General features: G+C 54.2%; 1 protein-coding gene across 2 annotated transcripts in view; it reads left to right on the forward strand.

Annotated features, from left to right (window-relative positions):
- The first annotated feature begins 3,204 nt into the window (after positions 1 to 3,204).
- The window catches only part of CORO2B (coronin 2B), a 139,802-nt gene continuing 116,576 nt past the window's right edge, over positions 3,205 to 26,430 (forward strand). For both annotated transcript variants that reach the window (XM_029238734.1, XM_029238733.1), the window contains exon 1: positions 3,205 to 3,289. In XM_029238734.1, the coding sequence (XP_029094567.1) occupies positions 3,275 to 3,289 (15 nt within the window). In that variant the 5' untranslated portion in view covers positions 3,205 to 3,274. The remainder of the gene's footprint in view (positions 3,290 to 26,430) is intronic.

Consider the following 26,430-nt stretch of genomic DNA (forward strand, 5'->3'; position numbering starts at 1 on the left):
CTCAAGTAAGAGCTGGTGGGGAGGGGGTGTCTTTCTACTTTCTGCCCCAGGGCATTCTCCAAGCTGAAGTAATGCCATAAGGGGCAGCCCTCAAACAGTGGGGAAGAGGGGCCCATGGATGAATGCCCACTGAATGACTCTTGGCAGGCAATCTGGACACATCCCAGATGCCTCCAGGGAAGTGGGCCCCCTTGGCTCCAGCAGTGACCTTGAGAACACACAATATAAAGCCAATTTTTATGTTGGCTTTTCCTCCTTCCCAATCTCACTAATTACCCCATTCACTCTTCCACTCTTGCTTCCTGGGATCGCCTTCCAATTAAGCCACCTGCATCCAATTCCTTTCTCAGGCTCTGCTTTGGGGAGAATTCAAACTAAGATGGGCCAGGTCGCAGGGGACCAGGAGGCGGGAGGTATTGTGGTATAGACACTCACACCACAGAAAATGCACACATTTCTGAGTATCTCCTAGGGGCCAAGCCCTTGACTTGCAGAGGGAATGCCAAGTTCTTTGAGAGGGCCCTAGCTCTTCCAGACCTCTGTTCTGATTGGGGAGAGTGACAGAAGGGGCGAGCCAGCAGCATGCGAGGAATCAGAAACATTTTCTTTCTGCTTTGGGAGTGTGTCATGTGGGTTGTGGGCAGCAGATTGATGTTCCTAATTACATTTGGCTTAAGCTGATATTAAGTATTTGTCTCGTTCCCAGAGCCCACAATGCTGGTGGATGGTGGGGAAGGTGCCAAGAGGCATGCTGGGTAGCCGAGGATGACAATCTGGGATTTTAAATATCCATGAGAGATAAAAATGGATGAGTCACAGTCATGGGGGCAGGGTGACTAGTGTTCCCGAGTTGCCCTTTAACGGTTTCCAGGCGCTGGAGGGGCCTTGGAAAGGTTTTGAGGTCCATCCTCCTGTCTTGCTTGAGGCTGACCTGCCCAAGACAGCCCAGACAGGGAATGTGACCACTTCTGATGCTGGAGAGCTCGCTAAGGGCAAATGCGTTCATGTAGCCTATTTAAATTTCTTCTGCTGCCGGTTGAAGGTCTATTTTGCTTAATTTGTTCTTGGTGGCATTAAATATTCACTGAGCACCTACTGGCATTAAATATTCACTGAGGGGTACATGGTAAGAGAAGGCATGCCTTGGTGCTCAGAACGCCTGTGGGCTCACAGTCTATATTGACCAGAAGCTCATGAAAACAAGACCAGACACTTGGACCCAAATGAAACACAGGCAACCAGGGGGTTGGAGTTGTCAGGGGTTTGGCAAGGAGGTGGGGCCATGAGAGGCCGGGAGGGTTTGGATCAGTGCAGAATAATAAGGAGGGCATTCCTGGCAGGTGAGCAATGTGGTCAAAAGCATGAGGTCCAACATGGGAACACAACTAGGAAGGGTCCGCACAAAGGAGATGCCTGAGGCTTGTGACAACATCTGCTACCCAAGGGATCGAGTAAGTCATTCAAGCTCCTCATGGGTGAAAACAGGACTACTAGCTGTCCATCCACCTCCCAAGACAAGTGTGAAGCTCAAATAAGGCAGCAAGTATGAGTGGCCCTGGAATTCACAGATCCAAAGCACAGCGCTGTGCTTGACTGAAAAAGACCCTGTTCAAGTCTTGGGTCTGTCACTGTATCATCTGGGGGAGGTCCTCGCCCCTCTCTTTGTCTGTTAACTCATCAGCAAACTGACAATGGTCATTCCTTCCTCACACTGTTGCACTAATTTAGGATTACAGGAGAAAATGTAAATAAAAGTAGCACGATGATCCACAAAGAGCTCTACAGCTGCTGATTACTTTATTATTGTTGCTCTAAACAGTGGGCTCCTTGAAGGCAGCCATCCGATCTGCTCTCTGTTCTTCCGGCACCTTCCACAGATCAGGTGTGCGCACCACAGCGGCCACGTCGTCTAGTTAATTGAATTGCATGATCAGCAGCAGCAGGAATCCCGCACTTCCGGGCGTGGAGGGAGATTGTGATGCGTAGCCGATCCCTCCGCCTCCATCTCCGCTAACCCCGCCCCTCCGCAGTCTCCGCGGTTCAGGATCTGCCGAAACCGGTTCTGCTCAGGTACTCAGCTGGAGGACTCGTTTCAGAAGACTTGCGGGGACACTTTCAGGTGATTGTCCCTCAAGTCCCTGAAGCATTTCCAGGATATGGTGTGACCCAGGTCAGGATTAGTTCGCCACAGAGGACGCACCTGTGTTCCCCCAAAGCCGCGCCGCACCCAGGGGTCGTACAGACACACTTGGGGCAGGGCCCGTCCTCTCTCTAGAACGTAGGTTTTATCACAGGGGGTTCGGTACAGAGCTTGCGGCGACAGGGAAAGAGCGGGCTCCTGGAGAAACGCCCGCCTGGCTGCGTGCTGTTGTCTAAGTCACTTTCCACCCTGCCCCTCAGTTTCCTCCTCTGTAAAACTGGCTACGAGCCCCTCTGGGCCACCGCCTCGCTGCGGGAATGAGACTCAGACCAGTGCTGGCGCCTCCCATCCCACGCCCCTCGGGTCGAGGTCTGCGCGAGGCAGGGGTGCAGGCCGAGCTCCGCGCGGGCGGTGCCACGCCCCTCGCCGCCAGCAGCGCGGCACTCCTGGCCGACTTTGCGAACCTCCAGGGGGCGAGCCCGGCGCTCTTCTCAGCCCAAGAGACGCCTCGGCCGTCTAGGGTGTGACTTCACCAGCGTCCCGGGGCCAACAGGGCACCGAGAGCCCGGGTCGCTGCCCACCCCCCACCCAGCAGGTGCCAGGACCCAGCCTTGCCCAGCCGCGTGGCGGCCGTGGGCCTGAAGGGGTTAAGGCCGCGGGCCTGGGCGCCGGCCCCCGGCTTCGCCAGCAGCGGTGCCCGGCGGCCGGCGACCGAGCCCCGAGGCGCGGGGCACGGCGGCCGGCGGGCGTGCGCTTCCTCCTCCTTCTCCTTCCGCCTCCTCCTTTGTAGCGAGTTCCCGGCCCCTCTTCCTCCCCCCGCCCCCCAACCCGGGCCCTCTCCCTCGCTCCCTTTCTTCCTGCCTCGCCTTCCTGCGGCGAAGGAGGCTCATCTATTATAAATGCACATTCGGGGCTGACATCAGCGACGAGCGGCGGGCGAGCGCCGACGAGCGGTCCCTGCGCGCTGCCCGCTCGAAGTGCTGCCCCCAGGCTCGGCTGAGCCTCCCGCGGGGCGCGGGAAGCGCTCGAGCCGCGCCGGACCCCCTTCCCGCCGCCTCCCGGGGCCCGCCGCCGACCCCGGCCGCCGCCCCCGCACGCCGCGCCCGCACCCCCGCACCGCCGCGGAGTTTCTGCATGACTGTCACAAAGGTAAGCGCCCCTCGCCCGCCGCGCCCGGCACCAGCAGGCGCTTGCAGCCCCAGGCCTGGGTTGCGGGGAGCGCGGGGGTGTGGGCGTGGGGAGGGGGCACTGGTGTCGGGAAGGTGCTGCGTGCGCTTCTCTTGCTCCCCCAGTCGCCCGAGTCGCTCCGGCCCCCCGAGGACCGCGGAGGGAAGGGGGAGGATGCCGCTTTGGCAGCCGCCTTGGTTTGGACAGGATCCCTCGCACCGGCTCAACCCCAGGACTGCATTTTTAACCCTTGTTTAGGATGCTGCATTTTTAACCCCTGGAGAGCAGTGTGGGGCAGCTCCGTGGGGTCCCCGTTGGTGCGGGCCGCGGGGAGCGTCGCTGGCAGGGACTGGAGCTGGGCAGTGGGTGTGGGAATGGGCTTGCCGCCCTGAGGAGGCCAGCCGAGGTGAAAGCCCACCCCACCTGCCGGCTTCTGCCGCCCATCCCAGGAACTCTGGCCCCACTCCAAAGGCAGCCTGTGGAGAAGGTTCTCCCCAGTCCTGGGAGTTGCTACCCGACATGGGAAAGGTTCTGCCGTGGCCGGCTGGAAGATATGGGGAGGGACTGTGGCGAGGAAGGCAGCAGTGCACAGTGGCAGCTCCCATGTTGGAGGAGAGTTCTTGGACCTTGTCATAGGTGCCCAGGTTTACTGGAGAGACTGGGCGCTTCCCTGCTGTGGGGAAGAAAGAGTTAAGTGGGAAGCAGGCCTGGATAGTGGAAAGTGTCCAGGGTTTAGGAGACCTGAGTTCACTCTCCATCACTATCCCAAATCCCCTGGGTGACCTTGGCTGGGCCCTTCTGCTTTGGCCCTCAGTTTCCTCCTGTGGAATGTGAGGATGAGGATGATAATATGGACCCTGGGGGTGGTGACGGGCCGTTGAAGAACCAATAAAATCAAGGGTGTGATTGTGACACTTTTCAGACAGCTCTGTCAGGGTAAGGAGATCACAGCCTGGGCTTGGCCTTGGGTTTGTGGAGCCATGTACCCAAGGCCAGACTCCACCAGCTGCCCCGCTGGCTCTCGGAATTGGAGAGGTGGAGGCCAAAGTGGGAAGGGCAGCTTGTTTGTGGTCAGAGCAGTGGGCCAGATGGTGGGTCAACCATGGAAGTGATGGGAGCGGTGATTCTGGCTCCATCTGATAAGCCAGGGGCTACCCATGCCCCCCTGAGATCTGCCATAAGACAGCGTGTTCATTCAGGGTCTTTGGGCTCAATTCCGAAATCAGGACTTGGAAGTATTGTGGGAAGATGAACTTGGGGGCTGAGGGGCTACCTTAGCTCTGGCTACTACTGGCAGGGCTGCTGTGACCCACAGGGTGCAGGATGCTTAGTGATTTGAAATGATACAAATGCTGTTTGTCTGGGAAGGATTATTGTCATTAAGGTTATTAATGTCAAAGACGTAAGCAGGTTGGAGTAGAAGAGTAATGGATGGGCCTGGATGAGAGATAAAGGATGTGAGATTTGTAATAACAGCACCGAGATTTGACTAGATGCCTCCCCTGTGTCTCTTTAAGTATGTGAGCTCAGGCAGCCTTCCTTCCCAGGAGGCCTGCAAGGAAGGTGTGTTCAGGCCCCTTTAACAGAGGAAGAAGCTGAGGCTCAGAGAGGTAAAGTAACTTGCCTGAGGTCACACAGTGAGTAAGTGGCAGAGCTGGGGTTTGCCCTCAGGCCTATCGCGATCTATGGCCTGTGATCTTTCCATTGCCCTGCACCTTGGAGACTGGGTGATTCCAGTGGTAGAGGGGCACTGCTTGGAGGCCTGGGCCCTGGGGTGGGGAGTCCATGAAGGTGAGTACCTGTCTGTTAAACCCATTGGCAGGCCTGGCCTCTTGGTATCCAGTGATTATTCACTAATGCACCCCCTTCCACCCCATCCCCCACCAAATCCCTCTGTCTCTCTCTTCCTGTTCTAACCAATGTGGTATCAGTTTAAGCCAGCTCAGAGGATTAAATAAAACCCCCACCTTAACCCTGTCTTCTCTTCCTTTGCCAGCCCTTCACAGACTAGTGGGGAGGGCTGGAGGAGCAAGAGGGCTACAGGGGAGGGGCCTGGGGCCAGGGCTAAAAGCCTAAAAGCCTGCTGGTAAAGGCTCCTCTCTGAGTTTGAGAAGAAACCATAGTGCTCTGGGAGTCTGAAGGCCTTGCCTGTAGTCCTAAATCAGCCACTAACAGGCTGTGTGACCTTGGACCAGTCACTTCCATCTCTAGGCCTCTGTTTTCCCATCTGTGAAATACGGGAATTGGTTCCACCTTCTTCGGGGCTTTGGGACAGCTTCAACTCTGGCAAGGAAGTCAGCTCTGATGGAGACCAGGAAGCTCTTTTTTCTCTGGAGTTGGTCTGGTTACAAGAAGAACCCTAACAGGAGTCTGGGAGGTGGGATCACTGCTTAGTGGGGTGGTAGGCTGGGGAGGGAACGGATTAGAGGGTGAGGCCCTGGCTCTTGCTGCCTCTAGGCAGAGTCACCCGTTTTGGGCAAGCCCCAGCTTCCTGCCCCTTGGACCCTTGCTTTGAGCCTTTGTGTCAGACCTCCCGCAGGGCAGATCCTCAGGGCCAGGGTTAGGTGTGGATTGTATTGTAGGAGACAATCTTGTTAGCTCAGAGAGCCTGGGAAGTGGAGAAGAGGAAACCAGATGGTCAGTTGCTGGATCCTCAGTAGCACTTCCTTGGGGCAGAGGGGCTCTGTTTTCCGTTTGCCACCCTCCCTCTCATACATACACCTAGCCCCCTTCATTGTGGGGTACAGCTGGTGAGGCTGCATATAAAACCTGGGGGTTTTCTGGAGGGGCTCCTGCCCTAACACACTAGAGACTCGGAGCCATGCAGATTTTGAATTGTGACCTTCTAGCCTGATGACATTTTTCCTGGTTATGATGTTTTAAACTCTATTTTATTGTGTATATTTTAGTAAGCTGCCTTAGTTTCTTTATATAATGAGGAGGAGAAGAAAGGAAGAAAAACTAGAGAGGAGAGGGAAGGACCAGATGCAGCTTCCCAGCCTGCAGATATCCACAGGAGGTCAAGGCCCAGCCTCCTCCCAGTTTTGGTCCAGTGTCCTTCCATAGGGCAAGTCAAGGGTGAGGGAGTGAAGGCGGCCCTCCCAGTAACAAGATGATTTTATTCCAGATGATTTTATTCTCCAAATCCTTGTGCCTGATTTTTATAATTTTTCTGTCTCTATTCCATTTCAGTCATACACCTGACTTAGCACTTAGCAGTGCTTCTGTGTCTAAATGTTTCTAAATTGCACTCACCTGGAAAAACAGAACAAACTATATTAGAAATGTGTGTAGAGTACTAGTCAATAGGCTATAAGAAAAGCCTGTGAGCTGTAACGTAGGCCCTACCACCTCCTTTTCGCTGCTCAGGGGTCCTTTGGAGTGATTTCTTGGCTTTTGTCTGTGATGTGACCAGAGATGTGGCTTCTGGCTAAGCAAGGTGGTGGCTTCTAGTGACTGGGTAGCCTTGTTCCCAGGTGTGCCTTGTTAAGTTAGGTGCTGCTGAGCTCTGTGCTTTCCAAGTCCCCCAGGCTAGCTCAGGGGGCCAGGGGACCAAGAACAAAGCACCCTGGGCAGCAGGAATGCCTGCTGCACCTAGGAAGGACTTAGGAGAAGGAATGTGGGCAAAGAGAGGACACTGGATGCCAGCATCCCCCTCTAAGCAGTGATTCCAGGTCCACGAGCAGTATTGTCAGCCGCGCCCTGGCCCTTCTTTCTGCAGGTCAGCCTTCCTCTCCTGCCCCTGTTCCAGCAGAGCTCAGCTCGCTGGTGGGAGCCCCTGGCTCCTGCTGAATGTGATAGGACGGTGTTGTCCTGCCCAGGTAGCTAATAACAGTTAATTGTTTGGCAAAGATCACATGTCTCTAGGGCCCCTGTGGAGCGGCTTATAGGAGAACAGAATGTTCAAGCAGTTTAATCATCCAATTCTCTCCCCTGACAAATGAGGGAACTTAGGCTCAGGGAACAGAACTGTGATTTGCCTAAAGCCGCTCAAGCAAGTTTGAGGCTGGAGGGGCTGGAACCTGGGTCCTCCTGACTCCTGATCAGTGCTCTTTCCGCCTGGCTGCCCGCTGAGGGGGGACTTCAGGAAGCCGGAGCAGGGGCAGGTGTTTTTGCCCCCCTGCATCGCCCCAGCCTGGACTGCTAGTGTCTGGGTTTCCCTCTCCCTTTTTTGGGTCCGGGTGTGAGGGAGCCCAGGGTCAGGATAGGGAAGGGGGTTACAAGCCCTTCTGCTTCAACTCATGGACCCAGATGCAGTCTACCTAGGATGCCTGGACCCCCAGATATCCCACTTCTCAGCACCTTTTTCCTGTCTGGCTCTTACTGTGAGAAGAGATGAGAGAACCTCAGTTAAAAGGCTGAGAGGTACCAGCACAGACCCAGCTCCCAGACACGTAGGGGTAGTGTGGGGATTCTGCCTCCTGTACACTCCATGCACTCACCATGCCTCCTCCTTCCTCGCGGGGCTTCTTCCAGATCGCTAGCATCCTCATGCAGAAGGTATCTAGCTAACATTCACTCATTCGTTCAGCCAGCACCCTCTGAGCTCCCGCTCTGGGCCAGGCCCTGTGTTAGGCATTAGGGTCACAGAATGCATAGCCACAGCCCCTGCTGTCCAGGCCCTTTGAGGAGATGGATGTGGAAGGAGGTATCTCAGCGTCCTGGGTTAGGAGTGTCAAGGTCCAGTGGACACAAGCTGGGAGAGGCTGGTCTTGGCTGCATGCTATAAGTGCTTAGTAAATACAGGCCCTTACCTTCTTTGCTGCCTCTCCCTCACTCTCCAGAAAAGCCCTGGTGAGTTACTCCCTTCCTCAGTGTGTCCGGAGGCCCTGTGTTCTCTTGGCTGGGGTGGGTGTTGCCACCTTGGCATCTATGGCAGCGCCTAGAGGCATCTGGGAAGGGTTGTGAGGCTCCCCAGGGCCCCAGACTCACCCCACAGCCAGCCAAGCCTGTGGAGTCAGCACAGACATGGGCTCGGCCAGTTTGAGTGTACGGACACTGGCTGGACCAATGGCCTGGCAGCATCAGACCCTGGCAGCTCAGCGATGGAGTGAGTTTTTCCACTTCTCTCCCGGGTTGGCCAGCCTGGAGCAGACATGGCCTCAGCTGCCGCCGGCTCCTGGCACCGGGGCAGCCCAGATTCTGATTTGGATAGCTGGCCACAGAATTTGTCTGGTGTCCAGGAGATGAGGGAATGTGCAAATTCCCTCTGTGCCCAGCCCCCTCTCCTTCCCTCTTCTGATCAGCTCGTTCTGTTCCCTTCCTTTCCCTGCCCCTGTACCCCACAGGTTCAGGCCCCAGCCCCGAGCCGCCTGCAGCCTGGGAAGCTCGGAGCAGCTGGCTGAGAGCAGGCCCTGCCAGGGAAGGACAGATGCAAATCCGGTGGCTTCCACATGAAAAGAAGCTGTTTAGAATGAGCCTCTCCTTTGTGGGCCTGGAGTGTGGGACCAGCTGCGAAGGAGGCACAAGTAGGGTGGGAGGTGAGGGGGGGGATTGGGGGTGGAACTGCCACTCACCCTTCCTCTCTCCCTCCCCCCTGCCACCCCCACCCCCGCAGAGGCCCCTGGAGGGACTTGGTAATTGGTTTCTGGCTGGCACCCTCCTTCCAATTAATTAACACAGCGATGGGAGGCGCCCAGGTTTGCTCATGACTGTCCTGTTTACAGAACACAAACATGGGTTACTGCAGTGAATCCCTACGCCCGTCCCATGGTGGGGAGTGTTCCCCCTATTTACAGATGAATAAACAGAGTCTCTGAGTAGAGGGATGACCACACCCTAGTCACAGAGCTAATGTGGGTCAGAGCCAGGATGCACACCCAGATCTTCTGACTTTGAGCCAGAACCTTCTCAATCTGATCACGTAATGGTCCACATCCTGTGAAGATGAGAATAACAGTTATTAAGCAGGCATTGGGTGGGCATGATTGCATTTACTCTGTTCACCATGAGAGTGATTCTATTATTGGATGATCCCATTTTCCAGAGGAGGAAACTGAGGCTCAGTGAGAGTAGGTGAATTGCTCAAGGTTGCAGGTTTAGCGGGTGGGGGAGCAGGGATCTATACCTGGGCTGTCTGACTCCAGAGCACACATTCCTCTGACCTCCAGGCCTCTCCTGCTGGGGCTCTGTCATATTCTGCAGCCCCTGCCTCCAAAGCATAGGGCTCCTGTCTGTGTGTCTGTGGCCCTGCCATGGAGGTATGCTCGCCTTGAGAGTGACACTCGTGGGTGTATCGTGCTTAGACTTTCCTGTGGCCTTTGCTGGAGCTGGGAACAATGTGAATGACTGGGGGAATGGTGCTGGGTAAGGAAGACATCCTGCACGTGGTATCCGGCATTAGATAAGGCTGCTTATAGGTAAGGCGGCCAGCACAGCAGCAGAACAAGGTGGGGCAGAGGCAGGGCCTTCTTCATTGCCGCGAAGCTAGCTTTGTCTAGGGAACGCAGGTCTGTGGACCAGGCCTGCAGCCCTTACCAGAAGCAGCCTTCTCTTGAGATGGCCCTTGATTCCCAGGGGGTGCCTAAGAATGCCAGCTTTCGAGTCAGACAGATGGCACTGTATCATTTACTTGCAGTGTGTTCTTGGGCAGGTTGCCTAACCTCTCTGAACATCTGTTTCCCCATCCTTTAATTGGGATCGATAATAGTAGTACTTAAAAGGATGATTGTAAAGATTAAATGAGCTGATCTGTGTGAAGCACTTGCCACACACCTGGCAGTTAGGGTTAGCTGTTAACACCGGGAAGACAGAAAATTAAACAAGTGCTGACAGTGTCCTGGGGGTTATGAAATGAGCAGTACAGGGACCTCTGGGAATAATAGCAGGGGGCCTGACCTAATCAGGGGGCTCAGAAGTGACTGTTAGCTGAATCACGAAGGTTGAGTAGGAGGTGGCAGGTGAAATGGGGGGAGCTGAGGAGAGGATAACAGGCAGAGGGAACAGGGCAGAATGAGCAGACGTCTGGAGTCAAAAACAGCTCTCCAGGGTCACTTCCTGCATGCCAGGCATTGGTGAGGGCTAAGCCCAGGTATTGGCTCATTTCATCATCAGAGAGACTTCATGGCGTAGATTACCGCTATTTCCGCTTTACAGATGAGGAATCAGGCACAGAGAGGCCAAGGAAGCTGCAAGAGCTCGCCCAGTGAGGCAGAACAGAGATGGGTCCAGACCTGGGCCGCCTGACTCTGGCACTCTTTCCTTCCTCCTCCCTGCAGCTTGAAGATGGCTTGTCACTGGGCCACTTCTTAAACTGACCTGAGGGGCGTGGAAGTGCCACATGCCGTTGCCCAGCCTTCTGCTGCCCTCCCAGGGTCTCCCTGGGCTGCGTAAGGGAGGGCAGGGGCCCTCCTGGCTCGCAGGCAGCTCTGGGGAGGGGACATTTTTTTTTTTTTTTCCCCAAAAGGAAACTTTGCTCTGGCAGGAAAAATTTCTACCTTTCATTTTTACTGGGCCCAATTATGACTGATTTTGTTTTTTTAAACCTTTCTGCTTATCTGGATTGGGCCTTGGTCTTTACAGTAAAACCATAGGGACAGATGCGGAATTTTTAATGTTGCAAGTCTGTTGGGTGTCTGCATTTTGGTTTCTGCCCTGCCCGAGCTCAGAGAAGGTGACATTTTTCACAGGCTTAAACTTACTGGCCCCTGAGTGAGACAGATGGTGACACTGTGGGAGGCTCTGGCTGCCCGCAGATGGGAATGTGGGGAGGCTCATTCTGGGTGGTGCTCACGCTAATCCCTGGGAAGAAGCCCCCACGCTCAGGGCTTAACTCTAGAGCCGTCTGAGGTTGTCTGGTCCAGCCCTCTGCCTTCGTGAACTCCACGCTTTCTAGGAATATGAGAATGACTCCGAATCGTAATAAATACTAATTTCTTAGTAGGCTGTTTGGAGCCTTTCACCAGGTGTTAAGTCCCTGCTTTCAAGGAGCTGACGGTGAAATAAACACAACAAACGTAGCTAACCCTTCGAGGGTGCTTAGTTTATGCCAGGCACGTAAAAAGTGTTTCATATGTATTTACTCATTTAATCTTCCTGATTACCTCTGAGGTCTGTGCTATTATTGTTCCCATTTCCATAGGAGCAGAAACAGGCCCAGAGAGGGCAGTGAGGTAACTTACTAGGGTCTCAAAGCTGGGGAGGGCCTGAGCCTACCTCCCGGGCCTTCTGGCTTGCCATTCCATCAGGCTGGAATGACCCCAAAACATGGGACGAGAGCAGGGGGCCCGGAGGCAGAAGATCCAAGCCTTGCTCTTGCCACTTTTTCTTACCTTGTGACCTTGGGCTAGTCCCTCAACATCTCTGAGCCTCTGTTTTCTCATCTTTGAAAATGGAGTTAGGACTCAACCTTACTAGGGTGCTGTAATGTGTAAGGCAGTCGTAGATGTCATGGAAGGGGATGGTTATTGTCATGTCTAATTCGCGCTCCCTCCCGCCCCCTCCCATCACCAGCGTTTCATGGCCTTCAGAGTTTGGCAGTTCCATCCAATAGCTAACCCACTTTTCCTGCGCTGTAGTCCTGACTTCAGAATTGATTCATACTCTGTTGGTATGAAAAAGAGGAGTTCATCTCTTCCAAACAGCCTCTATCTGTTTTCTACTCTGTCAGGCTAGTTGGGCGCAGATAAAAAGTTGTTTTTCTCTCTTCCTATTCTATTTTGGCTGTTTTAATATGCTTGGGATAAATAATCTGGCAGTAAAAATTGGGCGTCCTGCTTTCATTTGAAAAGTGAGCCAAATAAAGCATCCGAACCTTGATGTGTATCATCCTGGCTCCCTGCAAGCCCCGGCTCCCTGTGGAAGGCTGGGGAGGATGGGTCCCAGAGCACAGTCCTGCCTGGGTCTCTGGGCAGAGAGATCCCATCCTGTCCCCCATGGCAAGGGACCTTGACCTTTGCTCCAGACGCGTCCTTATGCCTTTGGGGCTCAGACTTGCTTTTCCTTTAGGTTTATGGAAAGGAATATGCTCTAGTAGCTTGAAGCATTTACAGCGAACCGTTTAAACACCTTAAGTGTGATTTCAGAACTAACAGCTTTATGATCTGGGATCTGGCGGAATTTCTAAGACATGGAACAGCTGGTGAAAAGAAAGGTGTTGGTGGATGGGGACAAAACGATTTAATTCTTGAGGTTTTTTGTTTAACTTCCTAAAGATAATGCTGTTTCTGCCTGCCCTGCCGACCTCCGGGTGAAAGATCAGTTTGCAGGAATGCATGGGGAAATTTGGGAGTCCGGGAAATTTGGAATTCTGGGAAAGGGGATTTCTGTGTACCTGAGCAGCCATCTGATAACTTTTTATTATCACACATCTGTCCTCTAAAGCCCAGGGGTCTACCTTCCTGCCTTAATCATTATGATATCTGAGGACAAACTCAAGCTGTTATGCACTGAGGCTATTTCAGGGCCTGAGTTGTCCTGTTAAACTGGCCTTTTCAGGGTCTGCATCCGTGTTAATTTCTCTGTCCCGAGAACTCCTGTAGCACCCAGTCTCCACTGCACCAGATACAAATAAAAGCCCAAGGTGTTATGTTGTTTGCTGATTGCTTTATGAACATGAACCTTGACTCCTTAATTACGAGCTTGCTGAGGCCAGAGATTACATCTGATTCTTTTTAGTACCTTTCACAGTGTTCATCAAAGGGCTATGCACGGTAGAAAAGGTGTGATATAGACCATGGGGTACCTGGTGTAAAGGGGCGAGATTGGGCAGGATTTGAAACAAGCCTAGACTATTCCCTGGATGTTGCTGCTTGGGCTAAGTCCTTACTCCTAGAGATCTACAGACTGCTAGAACTGGAAGGGACTCTAAAGAGATGTAATGGGCTCCCTCATTTTGCAGAGGAGAAAACTGAGGCCCCAGAAGGTTTACCCAAAGGGGCACCAGTGGCTGAGCAGGAACTGGGGCTCCCTCCTGCCCAGTGGCAGGTTTGGGTTGGATGAACTTCAGTTTAGTGGGTTTTTCTAGGCTTCTACTAGAGATCAGGCCAAGGACTGATTCAGAAGTGGGGGTGGGAGAAAGTTCCAGAAAGCAGACTTTCAGAACTCAGTCTAGCTGGCAGTGGGCACCCAAATGAAGAGGACTGGCTCCCCAAGTGACCAGCCAGGAGCAGCCTGCCCCAGGGCCTGGTCAGGCCGTGGCAAAGGCAGAAGGAACGACTTCTGAGGCTCTTTCTGCTCGGCCGTGGGGCTGTGATTACCCAGATCTGGTGGCCCATGTGTCCTACATGCCAGGCCGCCACCTTGGCCTCCACAGGCGGCCCGTGAACCTCACTCTCCCTCCTGGAAGCCGGCCCACCTGGCACGCAGAGCTGCAGGCAATCTTTCCCTCCTTTGTTTCTCTGAAACCATTAGAAGGGCCTCTGGGTTGGGAGTCTGGGTTGCTAAGAGCTTGCCTCTGGCCAGGCCTTATCACTGGCTTGAGAAGTCTCCAGACAAAGTTTTCCCTGGAACTCTGGCTTGGAGGGAGGGAGGGAGGGAGGAAGGGAGAGTGGGCGGAGGGAAGGAGAGGGGGGCTCAGGAGCCACAAACAAAGCCGCGCCTCTGCAGGCCCCGGGAGGACCGGAGTGCTGGGGGGTGGCCGTGGGAGCTGCAAGCTCTGTGGGCCTTTGCTTTAGAAAAGCAGCAGGGACCACACTGCTCTGCTGAGCCTGCCCCCACCACCGGCCAGTGCACGTCCATTATCGCTCGGTCCCCCGCACTCTGCTGTCATTCCCACCTTACAGGTGGGGAGACTGAGCCTCCGAGAGGGCAGCACGCACCCTGGCGCACACATTGGGGAAGGGTGAGCTGGGACCTGAGCTTGGTACGTCTGATTACATAGCCCCACGGACATGCAGAAACTTAGCAGCGCGCTGGCCTGGCAGTGGACGGCTGATCTTGCTGTGTGGTTGCTTTTTAAAGAATACCCTCCCAGTCACCATGCCCAGAAGCCACTATAGAATTCAGTTCCTTGGGGCCTTCTAGATGTTATTAAAATATAAATTCCCCCGGGAGGGATGATGCCTTAGCTTGCTGATAGCAAGACCCTAAGCAATGAGACTCAGGAGAGGCTCCTGAGGGGGAAGGTGAGACAGGAGGGGAGAGCTGTTTTGCCCAGGGAACGGACGTGGAGAGGATGACCAGCCTTGTTCTGCGCACCTCTGCACCCTGGCCGCCCTGCTCCCTGACCACCGACCACCCTCCCCACCCCTCACCCTCACGAAAATCAAATGAGGCCTTAGATTCATTCAGAAAACTTTTGCTGAGCACTTGTGTGCCAGGCCCAAAGCACGTGGCACTGAGCATGCAGGGATGAACCCAGGCTGCCCCCTCCTTGGGGGAGCGCAGTCTCGTGGAGGAGATGGCGGCTCAGAAGGACACACGGCCGCAGGGATATGGGGAAGGGAGGCCGGTGAGCGGGGGAGTGGAGATGTGAGCACAGAACCCTGAAGCCATGGGGACAGGGTGGGGGGCCAAGGACGCTTTCTGGAGGAAGAGATCTCATCTCAGCTGTCAACGATGAGTAGGCAGAGGTGGGTGAAGGGAGGGGAAGGCATTCCAGGTAGAGGGCTGGCATAAACAAAGGCATGGGGGGGGGGCGCAGGTCTGGCTTATTCCGGGAGAGAGGCGAGTTGGATGTTGCTGGGTGGAAAGGGTAGGGCGGCAAGTGACAAACAGGCTGGGAGGCAGGCAGGAGCTGGGGAGCCAGGGCTGCCCAACCATTGAGCGTGAACTTCACCCCTGGTGGTGCCAGGAGCCCCCAAGGGGTTTTAAGCAGAAGAGTGATGTGGTCTGACTTGCACTTTATGTTTTAATAAATTTATTTATTTATTTTTGTCTACACTGGGTCTTCGTTGCTGCACGCGGGCTTTCTCTAGTTGTGGCGAGCAGGGGTACTCTTGGTTGCAGTGCGGTGGCTTCTCTTGTTGAGGAGCACGGGCTCTACGTGCATGAGCTTCAGTAGTTGTGGCACACGGGCTCAGTAGTTGTGGCTCACCGGCTCTAGAGCACAGGCTCAGTAGTTGTGGTGCACGGGCTTAGTTGCTCCGCGGCATGTGGGATCTTCCCGGACCAGGGCTCGAACCCGTGTCCCCTGCGTTGGCAGGCAGATTCTTAACCACTGCGCCACCAGGGAAGCCCTGACTTGCACTTTAGATGGTCCACCCTAACCCATGTTGCCCTGGAGGCAGAGCGGCGAGTGGACATTGACAAAGCCCTCATATCATGAGGTAGGAGTGCGGGTTCCAGGCCCCCAGCCCAGATTTCCTGCTGGCATCTTCCCATGCCTGGGTGAGCACAGCACGTGCCCCTCTCTCCCCCAAGGAGATACCCCTGGCTGGGACCACTGCATGGTGCTGGCCTTTCTCATCTGCCTCGGGCTGCCAGAAAGGTTGAATCTGGGCTTGAGAAGACAGGGTGCGGGGAGGGGGCAGAGAGGCCCTAAGTCTCCTTCTAGGAAGACTTGCTTATGGCCTGGTGAGAAGACTCCTGGAATGGGATTTTGGAGCCCCCTGCTTAAACTCCAGCTCTGACACCGTGTGGCTGTGTGATCTTGGGTTGATCCCCTCTGGTTGGGACTCAGTTTTCCCAACTAGCTTAGGATAGTATCAGCTGGTTCGAGGCTGGGTGCAGGAGTGAGCTTAACAGATGTGCTTATGCCCTGTTGCTGCCCAGCTACCCTCCCCCAGCTCTCCCAGACCCTACAGCCAGAGTCTCCTTCTGAGCTGTGTCCTCCAGCGCGCACACACGCACGCACGCACGCACGCACGCACACGTTCACTCCAGACTGCTGAGGGTTTATGAAACTTGGAGGTCGAGGACCAGACTTCGAGCCCCAGCTCTGCCCCTGGCTTGCCCTGTGCCTTTGAGCCTGAAGTCGCTCAGCCTGTCTGAACCTTTGTGCCTACCCCCTCGCATTTGGCGTAAACATCAACCCTCCACACACAGGAAGGGAATTTTTTGAGTCAGCCTCTTCCACATCTCTTTAATACACCCTCCCCTGTGCTGATTCTGCCCCCTTCAGCCAGAGTCCTCCTTTGATGAAAATTCTTTCCAGTTTTCAGTGGCGACCTGGTTGGGGGGTGGGGGTGTAGTATTCACTGGGATAGCGCACGAGAGAGCCTTCTGGAATGATGGTGGTTAGGTGAATGTGTACATGTGTAAAAACTTTGCAAGCTGAACACTTAAGGCTTGTGCTCTATAGGCATGTTGGATCTATTTTAATATAGGAATATTAAAACATTGATGTTTGGTTTTATATAAAGGAATAGTTATTCTATTTATCTATTAATAATAAATATTAATAATTGAATACATGTTTAATGGAAAAAAGATTCTTCTCAGCTTTCTGGTTCCAGCTCCATATCTCTCCATCCATTCATGTATTCATTCATTCTACAAATATTTGCTTGTGCCCCGGGCAGCCCAGGCTTGCAGAGGTGAAGGAGACGCAGATGCGTGCACTGTTTTGGGAGCTCAGAGGTGCAGAATCTTCAGTGGCTCCTCGTTGCCATTAGCGGTGATTCTAATGCTGGCTGCAGACCACCTGGGGAGGTTTATATGCTTGTGCTCAGGGTCAGTGTCACAGGTGTGTGACCTGTGCGATGCTTGGTTTAGTACTCTGCTGACACTGTCTTGAAATTCTTCATAATTTTTGATCAAGCGGCCCTGCAGGTTATGTAGTTGGTCCTCCCTGCACCCACCCCCACCCCCCAGAACAGCAGAATCAGAATCTCTGGGAGGTAGGGCCTGGGCATCAAAATTTCCTCAGAGCTGAGTTTCCTTCTGGAGCAGCCCAGTCCAGACGCAGCCCTCATCCTCAGACACTCGGCTGAAACAAGAGCTAGAGCCTGGCTCTCTAGATGCTTGTAACTGAGTTGGAACGATAAGCCCTCACACATGAGAGTGTCACAGGAGCAGTCCCCAGGGAGGCAGTGGTGGCACCGAACCACAAAGGAGCTCAGGGGAGAGGCAGGATCACTGTGGGGTGGGATGGTCAAGGAAGGCTTCATGGAGGAGGTGGCGCATGCACCATCCTGAGAAGGGCAAGAGAAAAGAAAGAGAGGAGAAAAGGCAAAGATAGAACAGCATTTAGGAGAGGGAAAGACTCATGGGGGAAAGGGAGGAACCAGGCTAACTGGAGTGCGGAGTATGACTTGGGCAGGGAGAGATGTGGTTGGGAGGCTGGGGTGGGGCAAGGTTGGGAAGCCCAGGAGGTGACAGTCTGAGAAGTCAGAGTCCTGTCTGCAGTGGGGAGCCGCTGAATGTTCCGGGTCCAAGAATAATGTGCTCCATGAGCGTTTGAATGGATAAATAAGAGGATTGTTTGAGGAGGCTTGGGGGAACTGGCCCGATAAGTTGCCAAGGTCTCCAGCCAGACTGTGGTCCACCTGTTCTGGGAGGCTCTGCGCCCCCTTCCCCGTAGGCGGTGCCTGTCTGTGCGGAACCCCCTGTCCCCTGCCGTGTGCTCTTGGGCCGCAGCGACTGAAGTGTCCCCAAGAACAACAAACTCTTGGCAGACCATGTTCTCCATTTCTAGGAATGGCAAGTGGTGAGGGGAGGGGCACTTCTGGTAAAACTGGGCTCTGCTCTCCTGCTCCCACCAGGTTCCCCAACCCAGGTGAGGAGCCGCTGTAGGAAAGTGGCTCTCTCTGCCGTCTTGTATTTCCCACGGCCTGGTGGACACTGCAGTGCCTGGGGAGGGGGCGGGGGTCCTGCCTGGGATAGAGGAGCCCTCCTTTCTGAGTGGCCAGCAGATCAAACACAGATCTGTTTGTTTCTTAGTCTCCTGAAATATTTATGCAGGAAGATGAGAAAGGAGCTCTGTTTATTGAATGCATCTTCCAGGAAAGAAGCCACAGGGAATGGGCTGCTTCCTGAGTCTGAGAGCCAGTGAGCAGAGATTTCTTTGGGTTTGAAGCCAGACAGAGCCTGTGTACTTGCAGAATAAAGGGGAGTAGGATTTCTGGAGGCGACAAAGCCCTCTCAACCTCCTGCCTCCAGCCCCAGGAAAGCCTTTCAGCACATGCTTTCCTGGTGACTCCAAATGACAATTGAAATCTCAGCCTAGTTTCTATTCTGGGCTTTGTTTCTAACATGCTCTGTGACCTTGGGCAAGTTGCTTAACCTCTCTGGGGTATCAATCCAGTTCTGTTTGCCCCTTGATAGTGTTTGGAGAGTCAGATGAGCTGTGGAGTGGGTTTGCTCTGAAGCAGTGAAGGAGTAGGAAGGGATGTAGGGAGCATTGTACCATGCAGAAGTCCTAGCCATGCAGTGTTCAAGGCCAGAGAACTGACCAGGAGAAGGATTGAGTGGCCAGTGCCACTGGCAGCCTCAGCTGTGGCGTGTGGGGTCAAGCCAGAGGGGGTGCTCTGGGACCCAGGCCCACTCTGTGGCCCCTTCCCTCCTTCCTCCTTCAGCTGAACCCTGCTGTCCCATGTCCCTGAGAATGCTGGCCGGATTTCCTCCCAGGAAGGGGACGGGGGTGTCGGTTTCCATCCCTTGGGAGTTGGCAGGCAGCACTTCTCCCTGACAGTGGGATCAGCCTTGTATTCAGATGTGGAAGTCTGTGGCTCCGTGCCCAAGCCTCATGGCCAACCTCAGATCATCTGCTGTCCACACCCAGGGAACCTGGATCCCTGCCCTCAGTTTGGCCCCTGGGGCTGGGCTTCTGTCCTCAGCTCCAGGGCTGGCTTGCTGTTCTGTCTCCTGTGGTGGACCTTGTAAGAGGCAACCGTTCATAACAGGTCTTAGCGTTACAACAGCCTGAATCTTAATACAAACTACCATCCACTAAGCACCTGTTCCATGCCAGGGACTGTGCGGCCTCGGGGGACACACAGAAGAGACCAATCTCCCTGACCTTTAAGGAAGTTGAGTTCTGCCTGGGAGGCAGACACGGATACTGATGGAGTGTGTTTGAAGTAGCACTGAACACAGGTCCTGAAGGCCACAGTTCTGTGCCCTGGGAGACTGGACAAGGCTTCCGGGGGGAGGTGGTATTTGTGTCTGACTTTGAAGGGTGAGTAGGATTTGGGAAAGGGTGGAGGAGGGAAGGCACAGATGAGTAGAGACAAGGGCAGGGTCACTCCTGAAATGTTCTGGAGCTTCCAGGTTGTCCGGGGAGGTCTGAGCATAGAGGGTCAGGAGCTGGGAAGGTGGGGAGTGCACTCGGGGAGTAGCCAGAGGGGAGGTAAACGTGGAGGCCAGGGTGAGTTATGCATGAGTTGTATGTGGGAAATGGATGTGATCCAGTCATTAGATTCCACGACAATAAACATCATTAAGCACGTACTGTGCCAGCCACCGTTCTAGACGATGGGACACATCCACACCCGTGAACAAACCAGAAAAAGTCCCTGCCCTCAGGGGACTGGCCCTGGAGGGTGGGGAGACAGGACAGAACACAAATACATAAACACTAGGTGTCAGGTGGTGGTAAATGCCCTGAAGAAAAATGCAGTGGGGTCGGAGGGCAGAGCGATGGGAGGGGCTGCTTTAGACAGAGGGGCTCTGAAAAGGGGATGTCGGGGGCCCAGGGTGGAACGAGGGGAGGGAGGAGGCACGTGGAATCTGGGAAGATCTTTCTGGCTTGAGAGAGCAGAGAGCTCCCAGGCTCCGAGGAGGGGGCTGCCTCCCACTCAGGGCACAGCTGTGAGGCTTTTGTCTGGGGGAGCACGAGGGGAGAGGTCAGAAAGGAGGGGGAACCTGGGCCTGGGTCCCTCGGAGTCCTCCTGCCTCCCCCAGGCTGGCACGGGCTTCCTGCTCGCTCATGTTTGTCAACTGACTAAGCGAGAGTGACCCCTCAGGGGAGGACGGGCAGGAGAGGGCCAGGCTGGAGGCTGGGAGCCAGTGAATGTCTGAACCAGGGCCGAGACAGTGGGCCCGGGAAAAGGACTCTCCAGGCCTTGGTGACTGAATAGGAGGAGAGGAAGATGACAGCCAGGGTGGTCCCGGAGCTCCCCGGAGAAGAGCTGGATCGTGAATCCGTGGGCATCCCCGCAGTGGGCTTCCCACACCCCGTTCTGTGGGTTACCTGAGCCAGCCTGGCCCTGATCTGGGGCCTGTGCAGCGCAGCCAGAGCCTCCCATCCCTCCTCCCCTCTTGAGGATGCTCAACACTGGGCCGCACCCTTCTGCAGGGCCGGCAGAAGTCCTCAGGGGCTGCCCTCCCCTGCCAGCCTCCGTTGTCTCCAGCCTCATTAGTATTGTGAACAGAAGCATATTTATTTTTTCCCTGTGGGGAACTGGTGTCCTGCTCGTTTCAAATTGAGTAAAACCAAAGAGCAATCAAGAGGCCCAGCCTTCCTGGGTCAAGAAGAAACGACGGAGGGAAGTGGTGCTGCCGCTTTGCTGGCTGCCGAACACATCTGTTCTGGGCTGGCCTGGGTTTGAGTGGCAAGGAGGGCGGCGCTGTAGGACTGGAACTCACCAATAACAAAATACTAATGATAAATGTTTACTTAGTGCTGACCATGTTCCAGGGACTGTGCTGTTTTACATGCATCTTACTATCATCCTTTCAATAGCCTGTGAGCCGCAGGGACGGGGGAGGGAAGGTGCTACTGTTATGTCCATTTTGTGGATGAGGATACTGAGGCTCCAAGGAGTTAAGTAACATGTCCACGGTCACACAACTGGTAAACTGAGATGGAGCCAAGGTTCTGTCCCATCCTTGATGCACCCCAGGGCCCATGCCCTTAACTGCCTGGCTCATTAGTGCCTCAAAAGCGTTTCATTTAACCAATGGCTTCTCCCTAAATTGTTTCCCTCCCATTAAAAAAAAAAAAAACAACCAAACAAAAAGCCCTTCCGTTGCTATGGAACACAGAGGCTTCGCCAGAGTTACTGAGGTGAACCAGGACAGAGAGTGGGCACGGGCCAACATTCCGTCTGGGCTCTCGCTCTGTCCCTGTTCCTCTGCTGGGGGACCGCACAGTTAGACCCATTGCGCTTGGTAGGCTCAAGGGCAGCAGACCCGTTGGGGGCCATTGTGATGGTCCAAGCACGAGGCCTGAGCTGGCCAAAAGGAACAGTGAGGGCTGGAGAGGAAACAGGACTCGGGGTCATGTTTTGGAGGTTGATGAACCTGTGGAGGTGCCTGAGAGGCAGAAGTCAGCGGGGGTCCAGGGGCTCCCGGGAAACCCAGGAGGAGTCTTCTCTGGTCAGCAGTTCTGTGTCCCAGATCCAGCCCCCCTCAAACCAGACCATCTCCCTTGTTCCACAGACTTGGCTCTGAGAGCGTTTTTGGATTTAGAAAATCAGATCCCACAGAGGCTGAAGCTCAGTGCCTCAGGCTCTGTAGGCAACCCCAGGAGAAGAGGGGCAGCAGCCGGCTGGAATTGGGGTATCCTGGTTTCCGGGGAACTGAGCTGGGTTCCTGGACAGAGAGAGATTGGGGGTGGGGATGGGAGGAGGAGAAAGTGAGAGAGAACAAACAGGAAGTTTTGCCATTTCTGCTTCTCTATCATGCGGGGTCAGTGATTTTTCCTAATAGCAAACTCCTGGGAGAAAAAATTGATCCAAAGATGGTAATCCATCCAGTTTTCTCAAGAGAATAGGCCTGCCTTCTAAAACAGCATGGACCTTCAAGAGGCCAGGAGGAGCTTGGTGCCCTAGAGAGGCAAGTCCCTGGTAAGCGTTCCTCCCCAGAGCCCGCCAGGCCCAAGTTGCCCCTCTTTGCTGCTGTCTTCTCTCCCCAGCTCCTTCCTCCCTACTTTTAATCCTACAGCAAACCTTAACTCTCCCCTCTCCCTGACCCTCTCTGTACTGGGCACCAAGAGGCTGGTCTGTGTTTAGAACACTGGGGGCTTTGTGCAGGAGCCTGTCAGAGGAGAGTTTCGATTCTGACCGGAGCTCCTGGAGGCCTGGAAGGGTGACACTGATTGAGGGAAGCTGGTGGGGATGGGAGCTGGGGCTGCCGCACTGGGAGCCTGTCCTGGGTTCAGGCCCAAACTGGGCTTGGGACTGCCCTGGATTAGGGGAGCGTGGGGTTGGGGTCTTATCAGCCTGGACTCCATTGCCCACCTGGGTGGCAGTATTCTTTGGCTTCCCCCTGCCTGGGCCACTTAGCTGAGCATTCAATGCCTTCCCTCTAGAGCCACCATTTACCTCCTTGGCCCCTGCCCAGACCCTGCCTTCCAGCCACACTGGTCCGCTGGCCGCCCCCAAACTCAACTTGTGCTTTGCTGCTCCCTCTCTGCTCAAAAGGTCTCTTGATCCCTGCTTTCAAGGCCCAGCCAAAATGCCACCACCTCCAGGGAGCCTTCTCTGATCTCTCCTCCTAACTCCATCCTTCTCATGTCACTGCCATGTTGAGATGGTTCTAGTTGAACATGCCCTGTCTCCCCTGCCAGAGGGCAAGCCGCATGCCCTGAGTGGGAAGGAGCGTGCGATGCTGCAAACCGCATGGCGTGTTTCTTGTGTCTGGCCCTGTGTATGTTCAAGTAGAGATTTTTGAATGACATATTTGTGTTTTTGCATGGATAGGAGGATCTATTCTGTGCGTGAAGCATAGCTTCAGCCATGTGAGATGCATTTGTTGGCAAATTTATCAGAGGATGCAGGATAAAGCCCCCCAGCCCTCTCCCTAGAAGGGCCTGGGACAGATATGGAGAGCTTATTTTTCCTTTCTCCCATCCCGCAGCACTGCTCAGACAGAGGCTGTGCTGCTGAAGAATTCTAAAGGAGGGGAAGTGCTCCCCAGTGCCTCCCAGACCTCCCGCCCAAGAGAGGCGGTGGCCTGGTGACCTTGTGGCAGCAGTGTGCTCTCCCGGGGCTCTGCCGTCCCCTGGGAGGCTGCCATATGCTTTCCGGATGTCCGGGTCTCATTATGCTCCAACTCGAAAATGCATCTTGTCTAATTGTACTCGAGGCCTGAGTGAATTTAGGAACTATTAGCCAGGCTCTGTGGGCCGGGAATCTCCATGGCAACAGAGGATGCGTCCTAATGAACTGCGTCCTTGGAGACTGGCTCACGGGTCCCCCACCCACTCCTCTGTATGGATTGCTACTATTCCTGTTGCTTGGCAGGGACAGTAGAGGCCCTGGGCTGGGGAGAGGTGATGGAAACAGCCTCTGCAGCAGCCCACCCAGGCCCCTGTGGTGTAGTCCACTATTCCTGCCAGTGCTGCGGGGATAAAAGATACTCAGAGATGATCCCACAGCCTCATTGCTGGTCAGGGGGTTTCCCTTCCTCCACAAAGAAAGAACACACGCACCCCTTCATCTAAAATACACACACAGACACACACACACAATTCCAGTGGTTTGAGTGCTGTTTGTTTTCCAAATCTTTCTAAAATATGGAAGTTGCAGTCCCCTCCAGGAGGCCTTCCTGGAATGTTTGCCTCTCTCCCAGCCCTGTTTTGCCTCTCTGCTTGGTTTGTGCATCCGGGATGTTTTTCATCACAGTCTGCCCAGAAGTGGACTTAGGCAAGTACATATCAGGTTTGCTTCCCGCCAGGTGACAAGCTCCTCCAACACAGTCAACCCTCACCTTTGTCTTCGGAGGAAGCTCAGCCTGAAGGAGAAAGGGGAATTTGCTAGCAGCCTCTCTCTACCCTCAGTCCCACCCCAGGGACCAGGCCCAGGAGCTTCTCTTTTGATGTGGCTCCCAGGACCTTCAGAGACCTTCCTGCCTCCATGACTGCGGGTAATGGACCTGCGCCAGGCGCTTTGCCTTCCCCACCTGAGGAGGAAGGGGATCCCCTAAAACTGGGCCTTTGGTGAAGGAGTGGAAAAGAAAAGGAAATAAAAACAGTAAGCCAGGGACAGCCCTGGCCCCAGCCCCCAGCCTCCTGGTTGCGAGACCTCCAGGCCCCTGGCCCTACTGCCCCTGGGCCTGGTCACCTACAGGAAGACTGTGTAATGTGGGAGGAGGGTTGGAAGGCAGAGATGCAAACCCAGCGATTTCTCCGCATCCACAACTCCTTCTCAGCTGTCCTGCTGATTCTCAGTCTTCAGAAATGACCTGGAGAGAGAGGAATGAGTAGGGAGGAGGCCACCTGTCTTGAGTTTTAATTAAAAGGGACAGGACACCTCCCAGTGGCACTCGTGACGTGGGTGGGTCTCCATTGTGGAGGATGGCGTGGCATGCAGGTGTGTGGGTGTGTGAACAGCTGACAGAGTAGCGGTCTGAAGATCTATCCAGAAAGCTGAGTTTTCTCCTCTCTCCTGCATATCCACTCCCCTTAGTGCAGCAAACATTTCTTGAGCATCTGCTGTGTGCCAGTCCCTGTGCCAGGCCCTGGAGATGTAGGAATGGATGAGATAACAGCCCATGGCCTCCATGACTGGGCAGAGGGTGGGCACTGAGGCGTTGAGGGGCCCGCCTCTCACTGGACCCCTTCATTCAGCCGGCATCCCCTGAGCTCTGCCTGTGTGCTGCTGCCTTTTAGATGGTCCTGAGGATGAAGGGATGAACGTGGCGGTGGGGAGCGCAGGGTATGACCAGGCAACTATTACAGGGTTACGCGGGTTGGGGGGGTCAGGCGCCCAGAGGAGGAGCGGCTAATGCAGCCTAGGGGGCTAGGAAGGCACTAAAGCAGAGACCAGAAGGAGGGGGAGGATTTGGCCAGTGGACAGTTGGGAAGAGTGACCAAGGTAGAGGAAGCAGTGGTGTGTGCCAGGGCCCGGAAGAGAGAGACAGAGGCTTTGAGGAACAGAAAGAAATTGAACACAGTGAGGGCATAAGTGTGCCATGGTGAGGCCAAGGCCAAGAGAGCCGTCAACATCCAAGACGTAAGGACCGTGGACTTGATTCGGAGGGCAGAGGAGGGAGCTGTGCACTGTGCAGGGGAATGGCACCAGACTTAGATTTTTAAAAGGCCACTCTGGCAAGCATTTCTTTGTGGTTAAAAAATTAAAGTATTCTTAGTATTTCATTTAAGGCCACTCGGTGCTGTGGAAGAGAACAAGGGAGGGGGAGTGTTGGAGTGATTGGGATATTTGGCCCAAATGAGGGTCTGACCCCAGGCACACACACATACATTGTACGTAGATGGTTTCCTTTTTAATTGGAGTACAGTTGATTTACAGTGTTTCAGGTGTACAGCAAAGTGATTCACTTATACGTGTATATATATGTATATCTATTCTTTTTCAGATTCTTTTCCATTATAGGTTATTAACAGATACTGAATACAGTTCCCTATGCTCTACAGTACGTCCTTGTTGTTTATTTTATACATTGTACCTAGATGTTTTAATTCAGTTTGATATGGGAATTTCAGGCCACTAGGAGAAAGAGGAGCAAAAAGGGCTCCCACTGCCCTTTGTAATATGTGTCTTTAACCCCTGCCCATCCCTCTCATGTACCAAGTTAAATAGGATCCACCTGTCATCGCCATGGTTTTGCCTACTGAGGTTTCCCCTTATTTTGTTGCCCCTCCTGGGGTAAGGATGGTCGCTATGAGTTTCATGGTTCTCTACTTCAGTGAAGGGAGGTTCAGTGAGATACGCAACGCCCACCTTCTCCCTATCTGAGAACACCAAGAGGCAATTCCTTTCTGTTTTCTAATAGAAATATTTCATGGAAACAAACCTGTTTCCTGGGCAAGAGGGACTGCTTGTATGAGTCTTGCAAGCACACATTTATTTCCCTGGTTGGGACATGTATAATTTTATTTACAGGGAGGGGACACACAGCTTTGCAGTCCCTTGCTTAGAAATGGCTGCCCCATTGGATTAATACCGTCTGTTTCCTCTGAGCAGGAAGGTGTTAAAGAGCCCCCTGCCCAATCTGGGTTTGGGACAGGAGGTGAGAGCTGTCAGGTGGCCTGGGGTTAGGGAGTACAGAAGAGAGAAGTGGGCAGGTCGGCTGCGTGAGGATGCAGAGTTATCGCTGTATCCTGTGCACCATTGAAGTCCCAGGGCTAACACAGGGCCTGGCTCCTAGTAGATGATTCCTAAACTAGTTTGTGGACCGCAGAGCGAATGAATGAGTTGGATGAATGAATGGGGTGGTATGCACAGATGAGTGAAGATTGGCCTGTAACCTTCAAATAATCATAATCTAGTAAGAAAAAGCTAATACTAGGCATGATGACAGCAGAGCCTTCATGGAGGATGAGCTATGGGGACAGTGCAGGGTCATCTGGCAGATGTCAGGAGTCTGTGTTTCTCAGGTCAGGAAGGTGTTATGAACTG

The sequence above is a fragment of the Monodon monoceros genome, unplaced genomic scaffold (assembly GCF_005190385.1).
Source record: "Monodon monoceros isolate NGI ecotype Baffin Bay Population unplaced genomic scaffold, NGI_Narwhal_1 Super_Scaffold_21, whole genome shotgun sequence".
Classification (NCBI taxonomy): Eukaryota; Metazoa; Chordata; class Mammalia; order Artiodactyla; family Monodontidae; genus Monodon; species Monodon monoceros.